The sequence below is a fragment of the Rhodnius prolixus genome, unplaced genomic scaffold (assembly GCF_049639745.1).
Source record: "Rhodnius prolixus isolate KJV_2025 unplaced genomic scaffold, Rpr scaffold_2, whole genome shotgun sequence".
NCBI classification, from domain to species: domain Eukaryota; kingdom Metazoa; phylum Arthropoda; class Insecta; order Hemiptera; family Reduviidae; genus Rhodnius; species Rhodnius prolixus.
In genome coordinates, this window is record NW_027411592.1 from 33,373,108 (window position 1) to 33,395,104 (window position 21,997).

General features: G+C 30.8%; 2 protein-coding genes and 1 long non-coding RNA gene across 9 annotated transcripts in view; 1 reads left to right on the forward strand and 2 right to left on the reverse strand.

Annotated features, from left to right (window-relative positions):
- Positions 1-3,814, reverse strand: part of roq (RING finger and CCCH-type zinc finger domain-containing protein roquin) — a 33,852-nt gene extending 30,038 nt beyond the window's left edge. For all 4 annotated transcript variants that reach the window (XR_012455563.1, XM_074119042.1, XM_074119041.1 and 1 more), the window contains exon 1: positions 3,657-3,814. The gene's annotated coding sequence lies outside the window, so the exon portion shown is untranslated. The remainder of the gene's footprint in view (positions 1-3,656) is intronic.
- LOC141449526 (uncharacterized) lies at positions 969-7,536 on the forward strand. 3 transcript variants are annotated; one of them, XR_012455577.1, is made up of 3 exons: positions 969-1,039; positions 3,097-3,517; positions 5,013-7,536. It is a non-coding gene; the product is annotated as an uncharacterized lncRNA (long non-coding RNA). The 3 variants fall into 3 exon arrangements; XR_012455576.1 differs by lacking the exon at positions 969-1,039 and adding an exon at positions 2,453-2,538; XR_012455575.1 differs by lacking the exon at positions 969-1,039 and having other exon boundaries at positions 2,599-3,294; positions 3,377-3,517.
- A 96-nt stretch (positions 7,537-7,632) lies between these two features.
- mei-38 (meiotic 38) lies at positions 7,633-21,997 on the reverse strand. Of its 2 annotated transcripts, none has more exons than XM_074119052.1 (10): positions 21,747-21,997; positions 15,331-15,586; positions 14,689-14,975; positions 14,498-14,609; positions 14,293-14,416; positions 14,088-14,219; positions 12,504-12,653; positions 11,566-11,715; positions 9,395-9,595; positions 7,633-7,886 (listed from the first exon to the last, which is right to left on the reverse strand). In XM_074119052.1, exons 1-10 carry the CDS (start codon positions 21,847-21,849, stop codon positions 7,773-7,775), a joined length of 1,629 nt encoding a protein of 542 aa, XP_073975153.1. In that variant the 5' UTR covers positions 21,850-21,997; the 3' UTR covers positions 7,633-7,772. The 2 variants fall into 2 exon arrangements, with proteins under 2 accessions (XP_073975153.1, XP_073975152.1); XM_074119051.1 differs by having other exon boundaries at positions 15,331-15,607.

Here is a 21,997-nt window from a genome sequence, read left to right on the forward strand (position 1 = left end):
GAGAGAGCTATCTGGAGAAGAATGCAGTGAACATCTAAATGGCCAAAATTGGAATAAACTATATTATTACCACATTAGAGCTTAGAATTATAGAAATTTTCTTGTATAAGAATATAATAAAAGTCAAAATTTAAATTGAAATTACCGATATTAATTTGAAAATAAGTAAAGTAAAAGGTTGTACAAAAGAATATACGTAATTTGTCTGAATGTACTGAAAAAAGAATGTAATATTGTCAATAAGTAAATAGACTGCTATTCACGCTTAGTGTTTATAAGATTTTTATGATTTATTTAACTCAGGATGTGATCAAAATGTAACACAACATTATTAATTATTAAACCATATTCTACAAATTTTCGGTATTAAAAATCATTCGCAATAAATATTCCATTCATTCTTCAAGGAAGTAATTCATGTTTTATATTATAATATACGAACAGTGGCGGCAAAAAGTATTCGCACGCTAAGTTTTTTCTTAAAACAATGAATTTAGGTAATACAAAATTTCAGTTAACTGCACAAAATTAAAAGGATATATTTAAAACTGTCAAAATATTTGAATAAATAAAATAAAAAATCTCCTGTCATAGCAAAATAGAAAGAGAAACTTTCATAAACTATTGGAAAAAAGTATTTGCACATTATAGTTTTCCATTTGTGTAAGGTTTATTCATTTATTTTACTCACTGTTCATATTTTGTAAAAAGTTATTGAGCATCGATAACTGCATGTAAACGTCTGGGCATTAAGTGGACTAAATTTTTAATTAAATCTGGATTTTTTTTCCATTCTTCGACTAAAAGATTTTTAAGGTAGTATCTTCCGATGATTTAGTGTTTTCTAACGTTTTGATCCAGTATGTACCATAAATGTCCAATAATATTCAAGTCTGGCGACTGTGGAGGGGTGGGCATCTGTCTCGGAACGTTATATATTAACCACTCTTTAGTTTTACTAGCAGTGTGCTTGGGATCGTTGTCAAAATTGAAAAATGAACTGGTGCTGCATTCTCAAATTTTCTGCACTTGCTTTAAGGTAACGGCGCAAAATGTTCACGTGATCTTCTGCACTTAAATTATCCTCGATATGTACAAGATTTCCTACCCCATTATAGGCAACACATCCCCACACCATTGCATGTCCGCCTCTGTGTTTCATTGTAACAGAAACCTTTTGCTTCTTCAGTTCCTCATTACGTCAACGCCAAATTTTCCAACGACCATCATATTGAACAAATTGAACTTGCTTTCGTCAGAGAACATTACATTTTCCCCAAAACAGAGGGGTTTTCTCAGGCAAAAGCAAGTCGTTTTTTGAAGGTTCCTTACGTTGATGAAATGTTTTTTCCTTGGCGCTCTACCGAGGAGACCGTCAGAATGCAAAGTAATACATTAATTCTTTATTGTCCTTTCGCTTATGCAGACACCAGAAGTTGATTGCACCATATCAGCTAGAGCTTGTACGCTTATCGTTGGATACTTAAGAGCTTATTTTTCCCTTCATTCTACCATTTAATTTAACTCCTCCGGACGACCTTTGCGTTTACTGTTTACCGTTGTGCCCCGTTCCTCACATCTCTTTTTAACGTATCTTTCAGTAGAGAAATTCAGCCCTAGGAAATCAGAAACTTCCCGATATGATTTTGTTGATTCCGTAGTAAAATAAATTTTTCGCGGGTGTCGACACTTAATTCCCCTTCTTTTGGCATTATCATTTTATCACAATTAGAAAGAGTTTGAAACATTCAATCACAGCTTAGAATGCTGAAGGGAAAAAAAATAACAACTAACTAGTGAAAGACCTTTAGAATTCAACAATCAATGTGTGCAAATAGAAGTTTTAGATTATATTTACACAGGGATTTGAAAAGGAATCAGGATATTTTTAATTTATAAAGTTATCGAAATTTTTTATCATATAAATTCAAAAATTTAAAGAAAAAAATTTGTGTGCAAAAACTTTTTGCCGCCACTGTACATCCAAAAGTAAGTGTTTTATAATCGATATTATGTTAACTAGGGTTTTCATATGAACTTAGAAAAATCAAAAAGTACTTTATTTTCTGCTACAAGAGAAGGACTCCAACCAATAGAAGTTTAAGGTTCTGACGCAAATAAAAGTAATTAAGTGGAAAATTATCCCATAAGTGGCAACAAGAAAGCCATTATGGTAAAACATGCCTTTCATTATATTCGGAGAACAATTTTTCATCCAGCAATTCCTTTTCACTCATGCTACCGAGATCAATTTTTAAATTACGTTTGACAATTTTGGGGTTATAATGAACCTTTCATAAGTGAAAAAAGTTCTTTGGTTTTTCTACATATAATAATTCTCTTGGCCAATGTAGAGCTACCTATATGCTACACATAAAAAATTGACTAGGGGCAAAGTTTAGGGATATATGTATGTATTTAGTTGAGACTTTTGATATTTGGTTAGTCGAGTGATCTCAATGAGGGGGACTTTAAGGGATGGTAAACTTCAACTTAAAACTTCTAAGACCTGTCAGCTGTGTGTTCACAGTAACTAAAGTACGTTATTTTTTTTTTTTGCAAGACTAACAATCAGAATAGCTATTTACATGTTTTTTTTTTTAAATTACATAATATGGTTGATTTAATTTTTTGTCTTATCTTCAACAGACGGCACATTCCGTGTCTATTTTAAAGTAATCCTTTACTTTGTGACAATATTACTATCACAAAAGATTTTTTTAAATTTAAATGGGCTCTTACAAATGATTTGTTGTAGGCTTAAAGTGATTGTGCAATATTCTAAATCCTTATCATTAGGATTAAATATCGGTGAAATGGTGGAAGAAGATACAAGGAAATTAGTGTGTGATAGCAACTATTGATTTATACGGCAAATTAGGATTCTCTTCTTATTTAACTTGTAACTGCAGGATTTAAAAAACTACTTTCATGTATTTATATAGGTGTCTGATTTCAGTGCCTTTCAAAATAAATTTGCTTTAGGATGCATAAGCTCTGGTTGTGAATGCACTCCTTAGGCTGGAAATCCAGCTGTTGTAGTGATAATATTGAAATTTGTTAGGAATAAGTAAGGGAAATTATATTTTGTTGAAGGTTAAAGAAGATATGACAAAAAAAAAGGAGTCAAAGGAATATAAGATGAACATATCAAAATAAACATTGGCCCTTCAAGAAACTTCTCCCTACAAGCTTCAGGAACTTCAAAGCAATGACAATACTTTAACAGCTGTACCAACAACTTGTGCAATATTAATAATGTAGTTAACATTCGTACACTCTCAACAACGTCTGGTAATACCGAACATACTGTTTTATGATATGAAAGTATATGGACTTCCAATTTGATGTAGTTGTAATAGTGCAGTTTTTTCAGCTAAAAACTATTTCAGAAATGTCAGTTACCCAGCGCATAGGAATTTGTTTTAATATAAAGATGTACTTATATGGAAACAAAACCAGTGCATTAGGAAAAACAGACGAATCAACTATTTCACAGATCAAATTATTCTATAAGGTAAGAATTATAACACCAAAAAGCAACAAGTTTTTCTGAACAGATTACGATTAAATTGCAGAATTACAGTCCCCTTTAATGTTTCCAACCTTTAAATTAGTTTTTTCATCAGCAAAGTAAACTCATGAAGTAAACGTACCTTGATAGTTTTCATTAAACACATTACGACGTCTGGCTTCCTGCCATGACACACCATTTTTGTTGACAATTATATGTTCAGGATTCAGACACTTGGTAGCAGCACATACTAGTTTATATTTCTCACTTGCACTTATGCATTCTGCCGTAAAAATTATTAATTTCTCTTTTCTTTTTCTAAGCAAAACAAAATAATTTATCGCAAATCACGTTCGCTATTTTATTATAAATTGGTAAAGTTTGTAGAATCGGTCTTAAGTTCTGCAAAAAGAGACAATTTTTTTATGGCTTTCAATATTCACAAAATTTGATGCCGACTCAACATTTTCTAAAGCGATTAAATATTACAGCTATAGCTGCTGAAGAATTTTTAATCTTAGTCAAACGATTACGAAACCATAGTCATACATTTCATAACGTTAATAGAAATTACACGATGTTTCAAGCCTAAATTTCCAGAAAACGCCGTTAAGTGACAGAATATAGTAAGGTCATTATATAAATGTAATAAAAAATTCTCTATATATCGTCGGAAATATTAAACAAATATTTCAAATGATAGATATAAAATGGAAATATTTACGAACGTGTCCTTGAAAGTTTCGAATGTCAAACTTAAGAACCTATCCCACTGCGGCTAGAGCACATCTAATGGGGTTGCCCCCTTCGAATTTGTTGAATTTTTAATGTTTTGTAGAAAATAAAGTGAAATGTTCCTTTATTTTGCTGAAACTTATAAAATTAAATTTTGTTAGAACTAAGAATTTGCAAAGAAAAAAAAAACAGTATATTTCAATCACATAGCTGTAGAAAAATGATTTCAATGCATGAACTATCTGTTATCTTGGAATCACAGGAAATTTCGGGGGAGCCAAAGGAAAATATCTGAAAAATGGGGGCCACAGAATCTGCCAAAGGAAATACGAAAAAAGTAAACGAAATTGCGTAATGCCCTTAGCAGTCGATGCGTCAAAAAAAAATCTTTATATGGGTCGATTAAATCCTTGGTCCTTAAATTTAGTCCATGACAAATTGAAACTTCTCCCAGAAAATCTTATCACATCCAAGTTCTTCTAATTACTATTTAAATACTGTTTTCCCCGTTTCCATCAACAAAGTCGCTGATTCACTACTCGCGTCCTGCCTCGTACTTTCTAGAGTCCTTTTTTTTATTTAGTACGAAAGAAAGGCCAAAGGTCCTAGAATTGGTAAATACTTGTTAATTTATAGAAAAATCGCCAAGGAGCTTAGAGAGCTCTATTATCTTCCCAAATTTATATAACGCATAGTGTCCTTCAGGTGTCAAAACTTCTTTTTTTTAATTAGTCTGCATTTTAATGATTTAACATTTTTTTAGGGCTGAAAATGAATAAGGTATTCCTGTGAAAAATTCTCCGACATAATGATTTTGGTGAACACGGACGACCCAAGAAAAGCACCTTTTTTCACTGATGTTACAAATTGAAGTTGCTAACCACCAACAGTACAACTAGCCAATTGGACGTTAATATTTCTAAAACAAAATTAGTGAAGTTTTTTAAAGGATTCACGCTATAAAAGAATGTCTTAACACTTAACGAACATGGATGACGTCGTATTATTAGCGGGAACAGAACTAGCCCTATCTAACATGAGATTTTTAGAAGTTTGAGGCTGCGACAATAAAGTTGGGACTACAAATTTATTTAGAAAAGACTGAAGGAACCTAGGAATAACCAAAGAGGCAAGGATTTGACTTCCAATCGAGATTTACGTATTTGGGAACATTGATCACCAAAAGGTATGCTATACTAAGTGAGGTTAAAATCTGAGGGTCTTAAAATGCTTCTTTACTCCGCAGTCTTTAAAATTGAAAGGAATAACAACTAGAGCTAAGATCCTAATATACAAGACAAACATAAAATCAAAAATTGACATAAATCCTCATCATATGGAGAGGAAAGTACAAAGTAAAATCTGCGTGTAAGATTGGAGAACGAGGAAAAATGAATTATGAAAAAATTTTCTGAAACCTGATCTGACAGCTTTTATAAAAAGACAATTAAGTTGTTGGTAGAAAGGATGGCTGACCAAAGGATCCCGAAGAAACTATTGGTTGGCAAATCGTTAAGTAAAAGTCTTCGGTTGAAATGAATTATCAATGTCGAGGTTACTTTGGCAAACTATTGTCAGAATATGGAGAAAGCAAACTCAGGTTCATGTTGTGTAGTAGTGCATAGGGGAGGTAATGAAAAAGTAATCTACTTCATTACACAACATATTGTTTAAAATTTAAGAATTTAAAAAAATTGATTAAGTTTTAGATTTTTATTGTTAAAACTGTCCGGTAGGACAGTTGTATAAGGGTTGACCATCAAAAACTGCACGAAAAAGCGTAACGTTGAAAAACACCCAACTTTGACAATTTTTTTCTCTTTTTCTATAAAGGATAAAATTCCCAAATTTTCTTTAAATCTTACTCCAAACCCTCCTTTATAACTGTAATTTTTTTGCAACCACCCAGATCTAATAGGTTTCGAGAAAAAAGTTGCCGAAAATTTATAATTGGAATTACACCTAAGAATTTATTACAATTAAGAGTAATTTACAGTTACTTATAGAACAAATATTTTTATATACTATTTGGAAAGTTCGTTTTTTCAATTTCACCAGTTGTAGACTTTAGTTCGATTTGTATTAAATCGCATTATTTCTTCACAACTACATAAATACATCCTTTCATTAAGAATGGTCACATTATTTTTCACCCTAACATCAAAAAAAAAATTTAAATTCATTATTTTGTGATAAGAAGGAGTTCCTTGCTTATAAGATTATTATTTAAAAATCAAATAAATTAATTTGAAATGAAAATATTACTTTTTTAAATCTACGGTATTCTTGCCACTACATTTATTTTACTTAGCATTACTGAGAGCAAAAAATTATCATCCGTAAAGTGAAAATACCTGAAGAGATCAATTTTTTCAAGATTCTACCGCTAAATTTAACATTTACGACAGGGAATAAGTCAAGTTTGCATCAAATTTTTAAAAATCACATTCTCGTAGAAAATTTTTTAAATTGAGTTGTAAATTCAACACCGTTAAGAGTTCGTAACCATGCATAAAAAATATATCAACAAGTTTGAGATTCAGATGTTAAAATTTTGAGACCGTATGCGATAAACAAAGCTGGACCATTTTTTTTTAAATACAAATTTTAACATGAAGAAATAAGAAACTTTTTTTCTCCTCATTTAAATCGCATTTATTTTCATAGCATAAAAGTTTTGCTCATTGAAGGAAATGGAGGTTTTTTTTTTTCATTCACACTCTTCAGATATTTTAATTTTTTTTTATTTATTTTTTAAAAAACACACTATACAGGGTGTTCATTTTAAGACGGCTCAAATGAATTTCATGCTTAAACGGTTGATCTGAGCAAAAAATGGTAGAGGAAAAATTGGTTGCCCGTCACCTCTAGTTTCAGAATATGTGACTTGATTTTAGATTCCTGTCCGCAATTGCGGCAGGCACGCGTCAAAAAGTGAGGGTTCGCTGTTGACCCCCATATTCATAAACAGTTTTAGAGTATAAAAAGTTATGAAAGAAACCGGAAACCGCAATTCGATATCTTCCAAATTAAAGGTGCTAGACCATTTCAAAATCTGGTACTTATTAATCATATTTCAATTTTTTAACTTGTAATCAAAGAGAAAGAAGAGCGTGTTAGGCCATTTTGATGTAATTTTTCATCCCCTTTCTTCTGAAAATATTGCCAAGGCAGTAAAGCTAGTATTTTTCTTAACATCGGGAAATAAGTAGTTTTCCGAGTGATTTTTTAAGAAAAATCAAATGTCAAGAGCTTAAGATGTTCTCAAGCATACACAAACTGGCTAAAAAGTAATTTTACGTCTGTTACAAACAAGAAGGTTTAATAATTTTTTTTATATATACACAAAAAGGTTTTGTACTACAAACAGTTATACCACAAAGTATTTTTTTTAAATTTTATTTGAACAATAATACTTTTAAACTGAGTATTGATTTATATTCTTTAAAAAATTATTTAAATTTCTTTATTATTACACTATTATTTTTAATTTTTAACAATATTACAGAAAAGTCTTGCTTCTTTATCTTTCTTTTTGAACAGGAGGATATTTTGGAATTGGTTGAGCTTTGTGAACTAAGTTTTTCCTTAATTCGCTTAATTTTTCTTTTTCTATTTGCTCTATGAGTGCCATTACCTGAAAAAATAAAAATAAAATAAAAAAATGACTGTCTAGACCAAATACCGATACATACCACAATTATTAAATTATTCTTGTGAAATAAAGACAAGCAGAATATGTGAAATGCATTGCAGAATAAAATGAAACCGTTTTCTGTTCATTAATTTTGGTGACTGATTCATTGTTACAATAGGATGAAGAATTGTCATTTCAGTCATATTTTGTATTTTTTTATTGTGCCTCAGCTTTCGACTTAAGGACTAGGTCATCTTCAGGGACCATATGTTCCATAGCACTGAAGATGACCTAATCCCTAGAACGAAAGCTCGGCACAATAAAAAATACAAAATATGACTGAAATGGCACTAATTTTTCGTCCTATTGAAACAGTTTTCATCAAAATTAAAAGCACTTTCTCCTACTGTTAGCTCTTTATTTTCTAAATAACCCCCTGTTATTAATAAATTTTTTCAAAAGAAATTTTTGTACACAACATGGTACAATCGTACAAATAAGATAAACCACTTCTTCTCATTTTAACTGTTGGCAGCTATGAAGTTTGAAACATATTTACAATTATGCTGTTTGTAAAGCGCTATATTGAAGTGATGCCTTAGAAGAAAGTAAACCTTGAACAATGTAAGCAACAATTATAAATCTGCAGGCAGTTAATCTAAAATACGAAGTTTATAGAATATCATCATTAGAACCAGTTTCAAGATCGTAAAAAAATTAAAGTAAATTTAGTAAAGTAGAGTTACCTCGACATTGTCCACTCACACGTACGCTTTTTCTAAAAAACGTTTTTTAGGATTTAGGACAAGCAAAACGGACACTTCCAGGGACCAGCAAAGCACTTCAAAACGAGCCGGTTGCCAACGAACTTAGATGTTGATGCGCGTTTAATTAAAATAATTATAAAATTGCTTTAATGACGCATTTGATGCATGAAATATTATATATTTTATGCACTCAGTCAATCTTCACCATACACCGCTATCCATTAGATAGTAGGGATCTAACCCTCAACCGTCTGAAACTCAAAGGGAGAACTCGATAACCAATCAATCCTTTAAAAGAAACTGATTTACAGTAAAACTAGCGTCCCATCAATGAAGATGTCCAAGCTAAATAGAACTAATTTTGAAAATGATCAGGCCTCTTTTAGGTATTAACCGAGAGTCTCGGCTAAAAACTCTCTTTAAAAAAATAGGAAAGAGATCGATGAAGACGTCAAATAAGTAAAAAAAAAAGTATAAGAATTATTTGTTGTATTCCAAATTAATTCCATTCAAGTTGTCATAAAAAATAAAATTTTTATTTAACATTTTATTAGATAAGAATTTTGCCAAAATAGATTTCTTGTGGTAGCGGTAATCCTTCACACTGGAAATCGCGAATTGCTAAAATATTAACACATACTCAGTTTGTGTGAGTGAGTGTAAACTTGGCCAATAGTGGACTTAACAATCAAAGTACCGTTCTTTAATTTTTCAATAAAAAATATAAAAAAACATTGTTACCTCCTTTCTTTCTTGTTCCCGCATTTCTTCCTTCAGTTTCAAATCTTTTTCAAATTCTTGCCTCTTGCGAGCCCTTATTTCTGTATTTAATTCAATATTATTCGTTTCGAGCAAGGGTCGCTCTGGCTTTTGAGGAACAAATGGTTCCTTATATAACACAGCTGGAAATTTAGCCTTGAAAGTTGTGTCACAATTAGACATCTAAGCAAATAAAAAACAAAAAGCATAAAAAAAAATCAACTCAGGTTAAAATAATAGTATAAATAGGGAAGGGATTAGCTATGAGGTTAGCATACTGGACTCTCACGCGGAGGTCCCGGGTTCGAATCCAGCAGCTGACCCTTAGATTTTCTCTTCCTAGGAGCTTCTTACAGCTCACTGTCCGGTGATGGACAGTGTTGTCTGTAACGAGAGAACACTATCCGGAGGCCGGCAATGCACTGGAAAAAGCTAATAACCTCAGCTGTTGATGCGCAAAAAAAAAAAATAAAAAAAAATAGTATAAATAAATTAAAGTTTTGTTTTTAAAACAAAATCAGGATTTTCAGCGAAGTTAAATTCAAAATAGGGAAATATTGAAGAAACTAAACTAAAATCAGTCGTTGACAAAATAAAACGGACACTCTAATAAGGCCTTCGGTAATACACTTTAGAAATTCTAAATCCAGCCTGTGTATGTTCATTTTAGAAATCTCGTTGATAAATTTATGCATCCAAAGCAGCGCATTCCCGTTAGTAAACTCGTTAGAACTCTGTAAGTGATCGGATAGTTCGATTAAAAACTTCCTCTTAAGGGTTCATTATCCCAGAGAGCTCACCTTCAGTATTAATATATTTACATATATTGAATTGTAAATAATGATTTAAGTACTCCGTATTTTTTTTAAATGTAGATTTAAAACTGAAGATGAAGATGTTAAGTTTCGAAATAAATGTAAAAGATCTGTAAATGGAATTGTAGCTGTTTTTCATCCTACAAATATTTAAAAAACTCAGACCACCACAGGACAAACAAATGGGGGAAAAATTATGAACTTACAGATGAAACATAGTAATGACATAACGCTTTAATATATGCCCTACACTACACAGTCCTGACATTTTCACCTATAAGAATTTATGTAAACCTAATTTGATTTCTAAAGCGGTTAAATTAACCAAAAATGTATTGTTTATACAATATTTCTCTGAGATCGTTTATCTTATTAATGAATTGATAGAAATATGTACAGGAAAATGTATGGATACACGTCTTCATTAATAAGTGAAACTGAGAAACCAATAGAACAGAAGTTTTTGAGAACCTGCTTTACTGTAGCGAAAACAGTTTTTCCAATAACGATCTAATTGCACTGTGCAGCTAGTTGTGTCTACCCAGAAAAGGATTTTCAAACATCAAATTTTTTTCTGGCTTAAAGCTCTATAACTTTCCTTCAAGTGATTTATTTAATTTATAGTCAAGTAAAAAAGCAAAATTTGGAGAATTATTACTATGATTAGTCAAGGGAGCAATGTGGAATTACAATGATTTCCTAATTACTGTGAAAATAACGAGAAATATTAATGCAAGAAAGAACATGAAAAATCTAACTGACCAGTTAGCGGGGACTAATTGTATGTTGCCACAATTTAGTTATCTGGGACAAGCGAGCGTAAAATTTTAAAAGCTCTACTGCAGAAAATGAACATCGAACTAAAGCTTGTGTAATTTTTAAAAAAACTGTTATCCTTGTTTCACTCCCGAGAAAGCTGCTAATTTCTGATTAACAACAGATCATAATTCTTTGCGGTGACACTCACAAGCTTGAAATAACGACTGTAACTCTATAACTTGTGCACGAAACTTAAAGTGTACTCTTTGCCAAGAAAATTGAAGATAATTTTGCAGATTTTCAAGAGATATCTGTTTTATTAGATTTTGCAAAGGATATCCTTATAATCTCAGGGTAAAAAAAATAATAATAAATCTCCGGTTCGAATCCAGAAAGCCTGCTCTTAGATTTTCCCTTTGAAAGAGTCTCTTGTTGCACAATGTCTATTGATGGACAGCTATGCCTAATACAATCATTGTCCGAACACTTACAGAACATTGAAGAAGGCCCAGGTTGACAATGATCTCAGAAGTTGCGTATTAGTTGTAAGTTATAATAATGTTAATAAATGGAATATACCTCAGAATCAGAACACCTTAGTTCCCCTTTCATGGAACTTGTATCACTAAACAATGACATGGTAGAAGCAGCGGATTTCATCTGATTCGAAACGAAAGAAGGAACAGGAGTTGCGTGAAAAACTGGGACTTTACTCATCTCCTCCTGCAACTGATCAATTAGAAAAAATAAATAAAATAAGCTTTATTGAGTCCTTTTAAGTGCGAGAACATTGGAAAAATATCAATATTTTAAATCTGTGTCAACTGAATTCTTAAGTCATTACATAGAATCGACTTTTGCTTTAGTTTTCGATATAGATGTTTGAATTCAACATCCTATATTAAACTTAAAAATAGTGAACTAATTGGAGTTGAAATAGTAAAAATAATTTTGGCATTATTTGTAACTGGAAATGAAGTCAAATTTAATTGTATACAGAAACAAAAAAAAAAAAGAATATCTGAAATTATGATCTGAAAGTTTTTACCTATTCTATTTGGAGAGATTATTCTAAAAGAAGAAAGGATTCCTTAACTACTAATTTTTTTTTTAAGAGCGAGAACATTTCAAAAAATATCAATATTTTAAATCTGTGTCAACTGAATTCTTAAGTCATTACATAGAATCGACTTTTGCTTTAGTTTTCGATATAGATGTTTGAATTCAACATCCTATATTAAACTTAAAAATAGTGAACTAATTGGAGTTGAAATAGTAAAAATAATTTTGGCATTATTTGTAACTGGAAATGAAGTCAAATTTAATTGTATACAGAAACAAAAAAAAAAGAAGAATATCTGAAATTATGATCTGGAAGTTTTTACCTATCCTATTTGGAGAGATTATTCTAAAAGAAGAAAGGATTCCTTAACTACTAATTATTTTTTTTAAGAGCGAGAACATTTCAAAAAATATCAATATTTTAAATCTGTGTCAAAGCAGATATTTAAACTTACCTTCTTAATCTTTTCTTCTTTTTTTTTCAATATTTCTTTATCTCTTTCATCAAAACTGAAAGGTTGCAATTGGGTTGAGCGATTGGATTTTGTTAAACATGTCATACCACTATATGCATCATCTTCATCTAATAAATGCTCTCCCTTGACCTATAATAATGAGTTTAAAACAACTTTCTTTTAAAACTTAAGGTATACTCTACTTTTTATATAAAAAAAAAAGTTAATTGCTGAAGTAGTCTTCTATAGAAAATAAATCCCTGTCGGCAAGTGAAAAAATTAGGAAGAAGTAGAGTTTATAGGACATGGTTAAGGATTTGAGAAGTCTTGCACACTGTATTTCTTTTGGCCATGAGCTCCGCACGAAATTGATATAATGTTTAATATTGATTTAAAGTGATTTATTCTTTAGAGAATCACGGTCTTAATTTATTAATTTTAATGATAATAGAAAAAACTTAATTTAATCTAATAATAACAGTTTAATTAAATTAATATTATTTTGGTGTGTTAATTTGTGATGCTTAATCGTTTTCTATCTTATTCGTTCTGATTGTGAGTTTTTTCTACATATTTTTATTTTAAGAAAGGGAAATACTTGAATTATTTTGTAAAATTTGTTAACAAATATTGCCACGGTTTACCGTTGTTTATTTTTCAGGTTGCGTTCGTATTCAAATAATTGTATTATACAAGACCGTCAAAAAATATTTCAAGTTTATTGAACTTAACTAATATTTCATGTAGCCAGTTTTAAGAATCGGGTCCTCGCAAAAGTCGTATCCTTAATTTTCGACTTCAAATCGGGAAAACTTATAAGGTACGTAATTAACACATCCGTTCAGTTAATTCTCTTTAAATGGTAATTCAGGGCAACATTTGATTCTTATTAATACTGTATAAGTGGCAAGATTGTATAATAAAAAGTAATGGCATTCTAGATGACATCCTAACAAACCTCCTTTAACCAGAAGTGCCTTTAATCAAGTTTTCCTAGAAAAATATTTCAAATAAAAGAAATATATTTACATATATGTTACTAGTAAAACAAGTTTGAAGGAACTCGTTGCAGCTGTTTTTTAGATATTTCAATGAAACTAAAAAGCTGGGTCAGTAAAGTAGTTCTTCCGGTATATACCGTTCTGGACCAAAACCTTATTGTGGTATCCTCTACTAGCACGTAAGCTAAATACCAAATTTTTGACTTTCTTCAATTTTTTGTTCTTGAGATACGTGGACACATACAGTCAAATCAATTTATAAAAATACTTAGCTAAAAACGGGTATTTCCGCTGAACACCCAAATTAGAAAATCTGCTCGATTACAATAACTTTCCAACTTAGAGTAAAAGAAAGTAATAACAATTTTTTACTTCCTTTCTGGTGCAATAGAAAACTAATTATCGTAATAAATTTAAGGGGAAATGATTAGCTAAGCGGTGAAAGCACTTGATTCCCCGCGGAGATCTGGGCTATGAGTCACTTGCAGCGTGGAGACGGACTATGCTGTTGAACGAGAGAACTAAGAGCTGCAAAGAAGTTGATATAACTTAAATAAAAGTTAGTAAATAAATAAGCACTTACAGAGCGTAAATATATTCTCCTCCTACTGCGATTTGAACAGTTCGAAGTGATTGAGCTGTTTAATGAATGAGCAGAACCGTACTGCTTACATTTAGATTTTCCTTGGAATTGAAAAACTCCAGTTGAAATTTCCTTAAGAAATTAAAAAATAAAATTGAATCGCAAATTTAAAAAGAAAATACAATATTCGACAACAACTACTTACTGTTTTTGAAACTTCGGTAGACGTAAATAGTTTGGGTTTGATGGGTGATTTTGCCTTGGCTCGAACATTATTGTCAGGTTTTTCAAATATTTTCATATTCAGTTTACTTGCCTTAAAAACATACCTGAAAGCAATATTTCACTTATTAATATTTATGTTTCACTTCTCTTGTGTAAGAAGAATGTTTTATTTCAAATTGGTTTACTTTTGTTGATCTTCTGTTGTCATGTTTTCTACAGAACGAATCCTAGATTTCGTCATAAGTTTTGGAGAATGAGGAACAGTTGGCTTTAAAAGAATATTTCTATTTTCTTTTTCTGTAAAAATATTTCATTTAAATTTGCAAAAAAAAAAATATCACTGCAAAAAAACACTAAGAATTAAACAAATGCCCACCTTCCAATGATGTAAATTTAGTTTTGAATCTAGGTGGAGTGTCTTCGTGAAAATGCATTATTTTTTCTGCTAATGTCATGAATTTTGAAGCTTGCTTTCTATTAAAACATACATCCTCCAATTTTGGCGAAGCCTTTCTTTTTTTAGCTTCCCTTACGATTTGTCGTGTCCTAAGTTCCATCACGGGAGTTTTTATAACTTTATCTTGACGTGTCATCATTGCATGCTCTTTGTCTTTTTCTGAATTCATTGGTAAAATTATTCCATCAAATCTGCACATTTCTTGCCTTAAAAAATTCGTTGTAACTGTATTACTTAAATTAAGTTTAATTAATAAAAATAATAATACAATAAAAGTTGAAGGCAAATCATAATCCCAATGAATACTTTGTGATTCAGATACTTTAAACCAGAGCCCATTACGGTATTGAAAGTTGTGAATGTTATGAACATTCAGAATACAACATCGAAATGTAGCCCCACTAATTTCCAAGACTTTGTATGGGCCTTTGCCGAATAAATCTTTCTCCCAGTACAGTAACAAGTTTCTTAAATCAAACTTATGAATTTAAGATCTACATCTTACGTAAGAAGCTTCAAATCATAGAAAGTAGTAAAAAATATAACCATATTAAACGGTACCTTATATGTTTCTCATCTGGATTTAAATTTTTTTGTGATTTCTTTGTTGCTTTTATGATTAGTCTTTCTTCAAGGACTCTCGAGGATGGTTGATTTTCGTTACTTTCAGCCGTATTAACACCATTACATCGTTCATTATTATATTCTTCTAGCAGTTCTGATTCTTCCCCGTCATCCTTGTTTACATTTTTAGCTAAGGGAGTTTTAAATATTTCTGTCTCTTCATCTTCGATCGTTTTGGAGAAAGTGTCAGAATCTGGAATTAAAAATAAGAATCCTACAAAAGGTGAATTCAATGAATTAAATTATATAAAGAGAAAGAAAGGAAGAAATAAATTATTTAAATAAAATGTTAATACAAATTATTCATGGTTTCACTGAGGTGAAAAAAGCTAAAGTTAATAACGAGAACCAATTTCATGTTTCAAACATGTGGGCATGTTCATGGTCTGATTATGTCAATTCCCTGAATCAATATTAAAACTGTCCGGTAGGACAGTTGTATAAGGATTGATCGTCAAAAACTGCACGAAAAAGCGTAATGTTGAAAAACACCCAACTTTGACAATTTTTTTCTCTTTTTCTATAAAAGATAAAATTCCCAAATTTTCTTTAAAATAAAGGGCAAACCCTCCTTTATAGCTGTAATTTTTTCGTAATAACATAGATTAATTAGTTTTCGAGAAAAACGATGCGAAAAATGCACAAAAACTACATTTTCAAAAATTGTTGTTCTTCTTCTTCTTCTTCTTGTTGTTGTTGTTACCTTTTTTGTAAACTGCGTAGCGCCTAAACGCACGAACAGATTTTCATGAATGAGGTGTCATTCGATTCGGAATTTTATGTAGATGTGCCTTTTGGGGGTCTCGACGCTGTACATCGAATAGGAGAGGAGTTAGCCCCCTTTATGTAAGGCCCCCTCCAAAATTATTATTACTAATTACTCTGTAAATCTAAGCCCGATTTTGAAATAATTTGGTAGGATGATAGAGTTAGGGCTCCTCTACGTACCATTAAAGCGGCGATCAGCTCTTACACTTGTTAAGGGAAAGTATAGCAATCGTTTCAAATTATCGACACGAGAACCGATTGTCATGAATGTAGTGTCATTCGAATCGAAATTTTGTACAGATTTGCACTTTAAAAGTCTGAACGCTGTGCCTCATAAGGAGGGGAGTTTGCCCCACCCAAGTAAGGCCCTTTCTAAAACTATTATTACCAATATTTCTATAACGCTTAGTCCGATTTTGATAAAATTCAGCTCGAATAAGTTGTTAAAGCTCCTCTACTTGGCTGTGAAGGGCCATCAAGCTCTTGCACCTACTAAGAGGAAGTACTGCAATCGTTAAAATTATCAATGGGTGAACCTATTTACATTAATGAATTGTCGTTCGATTCAAAATCTTTGCCTTTTAGGGAGAAGTACTCTAATCGCAGTTTATTTTTCTTACTCCTCTTAAGAGGAAGTACTGAAATCGCCGTTTAATTTTGCTTATTACGTACAAATACCTTCCTATTTTATTCAAAACGCTTTCTCAAAAAAATTGTTATTGAGGATGGCAACTATAATCATTCTTTAAAAAGATCTCTCCAATGGTAGTTATGGTTCCGACTTAACACCTTATCAGGTTATAATGATAGAATTGCTTATTCTAAATTCTAAAAAAATCTGTGAAGCAGATAAGTAACTTTGTAAAGTAGACAAAAATGAAAATCTATCCAAAAGGTACAAAAATCTCTTTAACAAAAACTTACAGTTTAAAATGTTAAGTATAAGGGTTGATTAAACGCCAAAAGGTACACAAATCAGCTAGTACCCAACATTTCATTCATGCTTAGTTGATATAATTTAAGTAATTTTGCTGCATTAACTTTTTCTTCACATTTTTTTAGAAATTATTAGATGTCACAGACCCTTATGCTGGCCAGATCATTCATAATATTATTTTGTTATAATTATGATAAAATGTATATTATATCTTCGTTTTTAAATAGGTACTTTATTTTAACTCCATTTCAAATTATTCTTTGGATTTATCTTTAATATGCCCTTTATGCTGAGTAGTCACATATACATGCATGTTAAAGTAGAAAAAGACAAAGTTAGAGTCAGCTACTGTTTAAATTTGAATCACGGATTTAACAGAATATTTCAGTCATGAATTCGTCTTACCGAAATATTCGTGAGCACAAATAACTCACAGTTAATAACATAGACATAGACATAGATTTTATTGTTTTTTGAGATTACAATATCTCCTAACAAGGAGTTGATAGTGAATACAATAATATTTATATAAATAAGAAAATAGTAACATTACAAACTTGTATTGAATTAAAAGGAACAAAAATAAATTTAATAAACAAAATCACCAACTTCTGGTGGAACTATTTAACAGATCAATGCACAAGACAATATAGTGTGGTCGAAAGCCAAACTACAAACACTATTCATTCAAAATAAAAGCTCTTACTTTCAGTGCTGAGACTGTATAATAATACACATTATTCAAGTGCTCCAAATCAGAAATACATAAAATTTTTTCCAAATTACCCAGCTCATCTAACGATCTATCAATATATTTAGTTAAGTATTTTTCACAGTTAATAACAAGTAGATTATTCAACAATTATTGATTTCTCAATAAATTGTAATTTAATTTAGTCTCCCTAATTTTACTTATAGTAAAATACTGGAATAATTAGCTGCCCTAAAAATATGCATATCTTATTTATTTTATATTACATATATATAACATTGTGGGAAGAATACCTAGATTGAGAATGTAATTGAAGAAAACTATATTATTTGCGATAAAGCCAGATAATTATTACCTATTATTATAAACGTTTGACTACTACATAAAGTAACAATTACTTTAATCGAAGAATGAACTTAAACCGACGATTTAAGAAATAAATAAAATAAAATAAACAAAATCATTGATGTATGTTGGTGTAAGCATTTTTTAAAAAAAGGTTTTGAATTTTTTAGCCTCATATTTTTTTTTTATTTTTTATAACGTTTTCTTTCTAACATGTAATTAATAGTTTGATTATTATAGATTAATTAATAGATATTACTGTCAATCTACAGTGCTACTTGAACAAATATTTTGTAGATGAAAATGGCCAGCATAAGGGTCTGTGACATCTAATAATTTCTAAAAAAATGTGAAGAAAAAGTTAATGCAGCAAAATTACTTAAATTATATCAACTAAGCATGAATGAAATGTTGGGTACTAGCTGATTTGTGTACCTTTTGGCGTTTAATCAACCCTTATACTTAACATTTTAAACTGTAAGTTTTTGTTAAAGAGTAAATATTTGATTAAACTTTGAGCAAGAATTAATGAGCACACCAAATCACTTTAATCTATTAAGACTAGCAATTTATATTTCCTCACATAATGAGAGGGAATTTAATGTCTTTATATACTTTTTTTTTTAATTTCACTAATACAGAAAACTGGATTAGATATTTTAAGTATTACAAAATATTAGAGATAATTTGTTCTTGTTAACGTGTGCTCTCCTCTACTCGACGCTGATATCAGATTAGAGGAATTAAAATTTGTATTTCATAAATCAGTCTTTCTCAAAGTGGGCGATTGTTCAACGTTTTTTGAAAGCATTCCCATCGTCGTATTTGTGTGAACGTGGTCTGAGTGCTGTGGCAACGCTGCTAAATTAAAAAGAAAAATCGTATGCATTTTACCGAACTCGGTGACTTACGGCTGTTTTTGAGTAAATTCTAGTCCGATATTAACAAACTTTTAATAATCATCAGATTCATTCTTCACATTATATTAGTATTAAAATTTAAATGTTTGTTTTAATTTCAATAAAAGTTTTTATTATTTTATAATTTTATTATTTATAAAGAGAGTTTTAATGCTCTCTCTCATTAGAATAGTCTCATTTAAAAAGTAAGTTTGAACTTAGAAACAGGATAAGGCTCACATAGCATGCTATAATTAAATTAAAGTAATAATTGCGATTGTGATTTTTAAGAAGCGGTAAAGTTAAAAATTTTAGGGAGCGCTAGAAAATAATTGATTCTCAAAGTGGGCGGTAGACGAAATAAATTTGAGACAAAATAAATAAATAAATAAAATGTGAAGTTTAAAGTGTTAAACTTTAACTTTGAGCATCTTTCCGAGAATAGCCAACTTTCTATAGTTTATCTAATAAAATTCTCTTCCTGTGGATAATTTGAATCATTTTTCGATACTCAAGGAAAAATGACGGTTGCTGACAATTATAGATGAACACTAACAGTTTAAAACTACTTTTCCACCGTAAGGACCTCAAAGTAGAGTTTTCAGGTGAAAACTCGAACTAGAAATTCCGAACAAACGAATATTTTACCAATATTAAGCAGAAAATTCTTGAAAACTAAATTACTTTAAGAAAAATTAAATCGATTCTATTACCTACCTACCCTGTGGCGCTACAGTCCTACAAGGACTTAGGCCCCTACACTATTTTTCGGCATTCCGATCTATCGCAGGCTTTTCTTCTCCAATTTTTTATTTCCATTGCCTTCTCAGTGCCCTCAATCCCATTTATCCACCTTTTTTTTGGGTGCCCACTTTTAAGTCTCCCTTTTGATTTGCCCTCTGAGAGTTTTTTTGGAATTTGCTTATCAAATATTCTCACGACGTGACCCACCCACTTTATGTGGTTCTTCATAAAAATGACAACAGTTTTAGTTCCTGAAGCAGTTCTTTGTTTTCCTTACTCCCTACTCCTTTTTCACAGACAGGACCATATATCTTTCTGAGTACCTTTTTTTCCCAAACATTGAGCGGTTGATCACTTTTCTTTGTAAGTACCCTTGTTTCACAACCATATGTGACAACTGGTCTTATGATTGTTTTGTACAACCGGATCTTAGCTCTGTAGCTTAAGCTTTAAACTCAATTTCTAGGATACAAATGATTGTCTGCAGTGGTAAATAAGTTCGGAAAAATACAAGACTGTTGAAATACAATTAAAACAGAATATAATCAGTGAACACATCACTGAAATTTATCTGAGTAGAAGACAAAAAATATCTCCCAAAATGAACAATGCACTACCTCCAAACTTCATATTAGAAAAAACAAATCAGGAATTTTATCTTTTAAAAGCAAGAAAATGTCTTTTAATAATAAAGTGGCAAATGAAATTACAAAAAATAAATAATAAGAAAATAAAATTTCTTTTAATGATAAGGTTACTTTGATAGAATACTGAAATGAGAAAACCGCTGAAAATGTTGTCTTTTAAGATTTATAGTGCCCCTTTAATGTGCCAAGCGAATCCTTAAAACATTTCCTCCAGTCCAAGATGTCATGATAGGATATGAGAAGGTTCTAGGGAGAGTAAGTCCTCCTCCAGCCTATAGTACTACTAGTACCTGATAGTATCCCAAGTGTCTGATAATGAGTTCGCATTCAGGTAGGAGGTGTATTAAAATTTCCTCCCATTCTCCATAAACTATGCAAGTGCCATCACGTTCTCGACTCCGTTTCTTCAGATACCCTATGAGTCGACAATGCTCCATGTGAAAACCCGTCAGTTTACAGAATTTATCTTTATTCAGCCGAGGCATGCCTAAAATCTAATACAGTCATAATTATTCGTTTGTGTGCAAAAAGGCTGGTCCAGAGCTGTACCTCTGCAGAACTTTGCCTCCTTTAAAATTGCTCATGGAAATAACCATCGTCTACCCCACAAACATGTTCTGGCTCAATTAAGGAGTTTTGTTTTAATTTAGCGCAATTACTTTTAAAAGTAAAACTTAAAGGTAATAATTAATTTTTATAAAAGAATTTTCTGTTTTAGCTAAATAAAATCTATTGACAAAACTAATAAAGGAATTTTTTGGTTATAAGACACTCCCCTTTCAATCTATAAGTTCTATATAGATTGTGAAACTATATCTATATAGTTTATGCTACTTAAAAAACAAAAAGAGAGTGCTAACACTAAAGATAAATATAATTTTCCCTCCGTATCGTATATCAACCCTAAATGCTCTTTTTAATTAATTTATGTCTAACAGAAATTCAATAATAGAACAAACAACAAATTTTTAAAACAATGATTAATGGATTAAAGTAGATTCTTTTATTAAATACAATCATTTCTTGCTTAATTTACTTAGGTGAACAGTATTTATCTTTTCTGAAAAATATTTCCTTAAACAAAAAAGAAAGAACATTATTCCGAAAAATTCAGCGCTAAGAATTCATTAACCTGGTCAAAAATATCCAACTGAATTATCCAACACAACAAAATCCTCACAAAAGAATTTATTTCTTAAGAAATCTGATGCACAGCTTTATATTGAAAATGTACATTTACAGAAATGAGGATTTTACAAAAAACTGAATATGTATTAAAGAAAAGTTTCTTTTTTAATTACCAAAAAATTTATCTGCGCCATCCTGCTCGGCTAATGTAGCAGCTTCAGAAAGAGATTCCACAAATTGAGGTGCTGAAAAATCAAAACTGCAACTACTTTCCATTATCCAAGTAAATAAACAGTAGAACAGTTGTTAGGATCTACGAAGCTCTCTGACCGTTACGTTTAACGGATGAAAAGATGAGACTAATTTGAATTTTTTCTGCTACACATCACAACCTTCTAAATCACAAACTTGATTTTTTTACAAC